The following is a 4,678-nucleotide window of genomic DNA, read 5'->3' on the forward strand; positions in this document are numbered from 1 at the left end:
TAAAATGATTTTTATACATATAGAATCATTAGCTGGACGTATACATAACTCTACATACACATAGTTTCCATGAAGTATGTAAACCAGACGGAGAGTTTTAATGTAGAAGAAGAGATCTAAAATGCATACAAGCATTGGCGACATGCTCTCTTCACAGAGAGACTCATCTTGTAACGGAGGTCATGGTCACATGTCAGATAGCCTGTCAATAGCCAAATAGTCTATTCTAAGGCGAATTGTAAACACCAAATAACTCTTTAATCTAGTATTTATAGTGAATGTTGCTCTCCTAGCGACTTCTTTTGATTACCAGATATATTAAAGTTATATTGATAAATAAATCATACTTAACCAAGTTTCAATGATCAGCTTGAATATATAAAGAATTTTATAACTGTAACGCTTAGTAAATGGTTATTTTCAATTCAAATTAGATTGTACTCAAGGTTTTTGAAAACAGATTCTTTATTACAGGCGCGTATTAGTTCCTCTAAAATTAACACTGATAAAATGCATATCGTTGGTGGATATTATGCCGTCCTTTAATGAGTACTCCAGAATGTAATAAATAACTAGTTTTCAGAAATAAGAAACTGAACAACATGAGGGACTATATTTTGGAAACAGCAGAACCAAAATATTAAGATTTTAATAAAATAATTTGAAAAATTTCTATGGGGCTTTGAAATTCATTAGCTTTAGATCTTTATGACAGGTAGATTTTAAGTTTACAAATAACAAAGGAAAAAATATATTGAGGTATACACGTTCTCAGGTAATGACTTCGGTAACCAAGTAACATCACAGATTCACAACAAAACACATTTTAAATGTATATATTTGGTTGTTGGCAGCTTACAGTCTTACCTAGCTACCCGATTACCGGACTGTTAATAAATTGTAAGTACATGTACCTTCCTGTTGGTAATTTGCAGTGGTACTATGTTACTTGATTACAGGGCTGGTTACTTGAGATTATTACTTGAGTTTATGAATATTCTATTAAAATATTTAGGATCATAAATTTAAATCTACTTTGATATATTGAATTGTTTTCTACATAATCTAGAACTAAGCTCAGTTTCCAGTCAACTCTAGATCACAAATACTAACTTCAGTTCATTATATATTGCTTTAAGCAAGGTGAGTGGTGTGAATGTAATTAATGAAAAAATTATCTCAAGATATAGTATTATAAATGCATAGATTTAAAATTGTAATATATATACGCTATATGTAAGTGTGCATGTATGTGTGTACACAAGTATCTATATATGGTATATGTATATATATTTGTAAATTTTTATTTTTAATTCATATAATGGTATGGTTTTGTATATATATATAAACATGTATATATGTTTCTAAAATAATAAATTAATTTGTATAAAAAATATATTATCTACAAATTTGTTGAAAAATTTTGATATAATTAAAATTTAAAAAAAATTGCCGATTTTCGGTGGAAATATTACGTACATACGTTTAACTGATGGATTTATTTGTTCAACTGAATCCGAAACTTTGCATTTCGGCACATTTTACGTCTGTCCGTCCGCGAAGTTCAGAACAAGAATTATACCTTTTATCAACAATCCGTGATTCAAATAAATATTCTATAATAATATAATAAAATCAGTTGTCATATCATGTATTATAAGTTTTATTTATATATTAATGGACATATTTTACATAAACAGTAGCTATAAGATAATACTATAAATAAACTATATTATATGTTTTTATGTAGATGTATATCTGTGTATGTATATATATACACATAAAACAAATGGTTTTATTTAATTCATACATACACTCATCTTTTTAAATAATAATAAATTTTTATAAATATTATAAAATTTTTTTTTTGTATTTTTTTTTTCAGCTTCGTAAATACTCATAAATTTAGCTTTATATTTTTTTGTTTTAATAAAAAGTATTACTCCATATTTATATACATTGAAATTGTTATTATATGTGTGCAAATTGCCGGACTATATAAATGCTAGTAAAGTTGAAATACTAAATTTATTACACATAAATAATGTGTATGCTTAAATGCTAACCTAAAAACGTAATCGCTTTAACTATGACTTAGCATGATTATTTCACTTAAAATATATTTATTAAATTTACCACAACTCGCACTTTACTGCCGGATTCATAGGACTTCCAATCGGGCAGTTGAACGTTCTTGCATACTCTGGTGTGTTGGCTAACATGTAATTCAAGCGTAAACTGTCTACATCATGGTATGGATCCTCTAGGTGAAAAGTAGTCGAATCCATAGAACCGCAGAAGAACTGCGCAAGTTGAAGAAAGAATATTTTGCCATTATGCTGTAGAAATGTTGGATTGCGCAAAAATGTGTTAAGTGCTAAACGTGTGCCACTGATATCAGCAATACGCTCCGATACAAACTCTGTATCCTGCTCTATACAATCAAGATTTTTCTTGAAATTAGAATTTTCTACAATAACTTGCTCCATATCACTTAAGTTACCCATATGATCATACTCCAAGAACTCATTATCGAACGCATGTAATAGCTCGTGTCCCAGAGTTGCTGCCAAGTCGCCATAAAGTAAGCCTGGCCAGAACTGTTGGTGGTAAAAAGGACGTTGTAAATACGCGTGCGGTATGATGATCATATTGCTGAGGCAGAAATAATGTGGTGTGGCATCTAGCGAGTCTGGAAATTCAGGTTCTTGGTAATTGAATGTATACCAGGGATTGATGTGTTCGGTTTCCTTCATATCGGCTAGATGACGCTGATGTATGTAGAAATGCTCAAGTGCTTGCAAATGGTTTCTATAGAAGCTCTCGCTTACATTCAAATTGTGTATATAATCGACGTAAAACTGCTTAGTCACATTCACAGGCAAATTTCCTAAATTTAGATGCAACGTAGTAAGCTTATCTTGCAGATACGTCAGTACTTCCGCCGAGAATTGCATTTTGTTGATTTCAAGTGTGCGTTTAAATTCCAGCTTTAACTGGTTGAATATGAAATTTATAACCGGATCGCTTTCTGCGCGCTTATGGCCGTAGTATGCATGCTCGTAGACATAAGTCATCGGTATGTAAATATTCTTGCGCATATGCCGTATACAGTTATTGCTGTTGGCGCCCAAACTTAAAATACCGTGAGACTGACGTCGTAAATAGCTGAGGTAACCAGCCACCGTGTACAGGAACATTAAGCTATTGTCGGCTTGATGAAGGTACTTAGCGTAATTTTTTAATAACTCCATGTCATAAATCCAAATCAGTTCTGTGCCTAATATTGGACGCCCCATTTGTATATCTAGAAAGAGTTGCCAATCAATTTCTGGGCATTCTTCTTTTAACTCAGTTAAGGTATACCCAACTAGTGGTAAATTATCATTAAATTCTTCAGTGTGGCCGGCACGTGTCTTATTAACTAGATTGTCAAAATCTGTTTCCAATTTTTGAAATTCGTTTTTAAGCGTATCAAAGTCCAATTTCGTATAATCGGCGAGTATATCAAAAATTTCGCTTGTTAAGTTTAGTTTCTTTTCGACGCTGTCGGATACAACTTGCATGCGATGGCTAGTAGCATTTGCCTGCTTCACTTGTGTTTGCATGAATTCTTTCTTATATCCATAACGCCCGAATTCGGCTAAAGCAGCCTGCCAGTTATACCCTTGAAGACGCCACATACTGTTGGCATGGAGAATATCATAGTAACCACGTAGCTTAAGGGGTTCTACTTGTTCACTTGATTTACATACATGATAATATTTCACCAATTTTTCGAAGACAATATCACGTTCTTGCCACAGTGTATGATTTGTGGCATCTTCGAATAGCTTAACATATTTCTCTGTTAAAAGATCATCCGCCCTTCTTATCATTGTTGTGCCATTTGGATGAATTTTACGCCAATTGCCACATGCATATTGATGATAGTCTTCACATGGATCTACTTCAGGACGCATATAGCTCCGTAATTTCTCCAAATGTTGTATATTGACGGTTTTATCGCACGCACGTGTTAAGCACGTTTGATTGACATTTTGCCATTCATCCGAATCAGAGATGTGCGTTATAGACTTCGCACTTATTAACAGCAAGACTCCCAGTCCGCTTAAATATATTAACCACAAAGCCCACATATATGTGCGTGGTATTACTACTCTTCTGAAGACTTCTGGCAAATATATTCCAATTCTGTGTTGACAGAGTGTTATTTAAAGCAATGTTGGAATCTTTATTCGAGTGCTTATTTTCTTTTTGTGTTGGCTTGAATGTTAGCCCGAATTTTTTTCGACTTTATGCGTTTTGAATAATTTGAGCAAGTTCCTATTTTTATATGTTAACATTGCAATAATATTTTACCGGTCTAAGGTTTGTAGTTGTGTGCCTTTCCGATGCGTTACTCTTTAACCTCCCCGTTCAAGTTTCTGAGTCGCGTTTCTATTTCAATAAGTTGCTAAAAATCTACTGAATGGACCCGCTTAAACAAACTTTTTATTTTAATTCTTTTATAGTTCGTTATCAGCTTTAAATGCGTCTTTTATTTTGTTAGTACCCGGTGTGGCTTATCTTTGTCTCTCGCGAGCGAAATATTTAAATTAAGTACACTTCAAAAAAGTTGTATTCAAATCGTTCGACTTAAGAATAGTATTATAAAATTGAATAAAATCAAAATTTA

At 32.6% G+C, this 4,678-nt stretch overlaps 1 protein-coding gene across 1 annotated transcript; it reads right to left on the reverse strand.

Annotated features, from left to right (window-relative positions):
• Positions 1–1,456: 1,456 nt before the first annotated feature.
• Positions 1,457–4,449, reverse strand: LOC119662635 (endothelin-converting enzyme 1). Its single transcript, XM_038072294.1, has 2 exons — positions 2,137–4,449; positions 1,457–1,616 (listed from the first exon to the last, which is right to left on the reverse strand). Coding segments are annotated over exons 1-2 (2,004 nt in total). The 5' UTR covers positions 4,140–4,449; the 3' UTR covers positions 1,457–1,615.
• Positions 4,450–4,678: the final 229 nt, after the last annotated feature.

This window comes from Teleopsis dalmanni, chromosome X (assembly GCF_002237135.1).
Source record: "Teleopsis dalmanni isolate 2A chromosome X, ASM223713v2, whole genome shotgun sequence".
NCBI lineage: Eukaryota > Metazoa > Arthropoda > Insecta > Diptera > Diopsidae > Teleopsis > Teleopsis dalmanni.

Bases quoted from the DNA above. Each gene is read 5' to 3' on its own strand.
- LOC119662635 (XM_038072294.1), bottom strand. From the start codon at position 4,139: ATGTGGGCTTTGTGGTTAATATATTTAAGCGGACTGGGAGTCTTGCTG.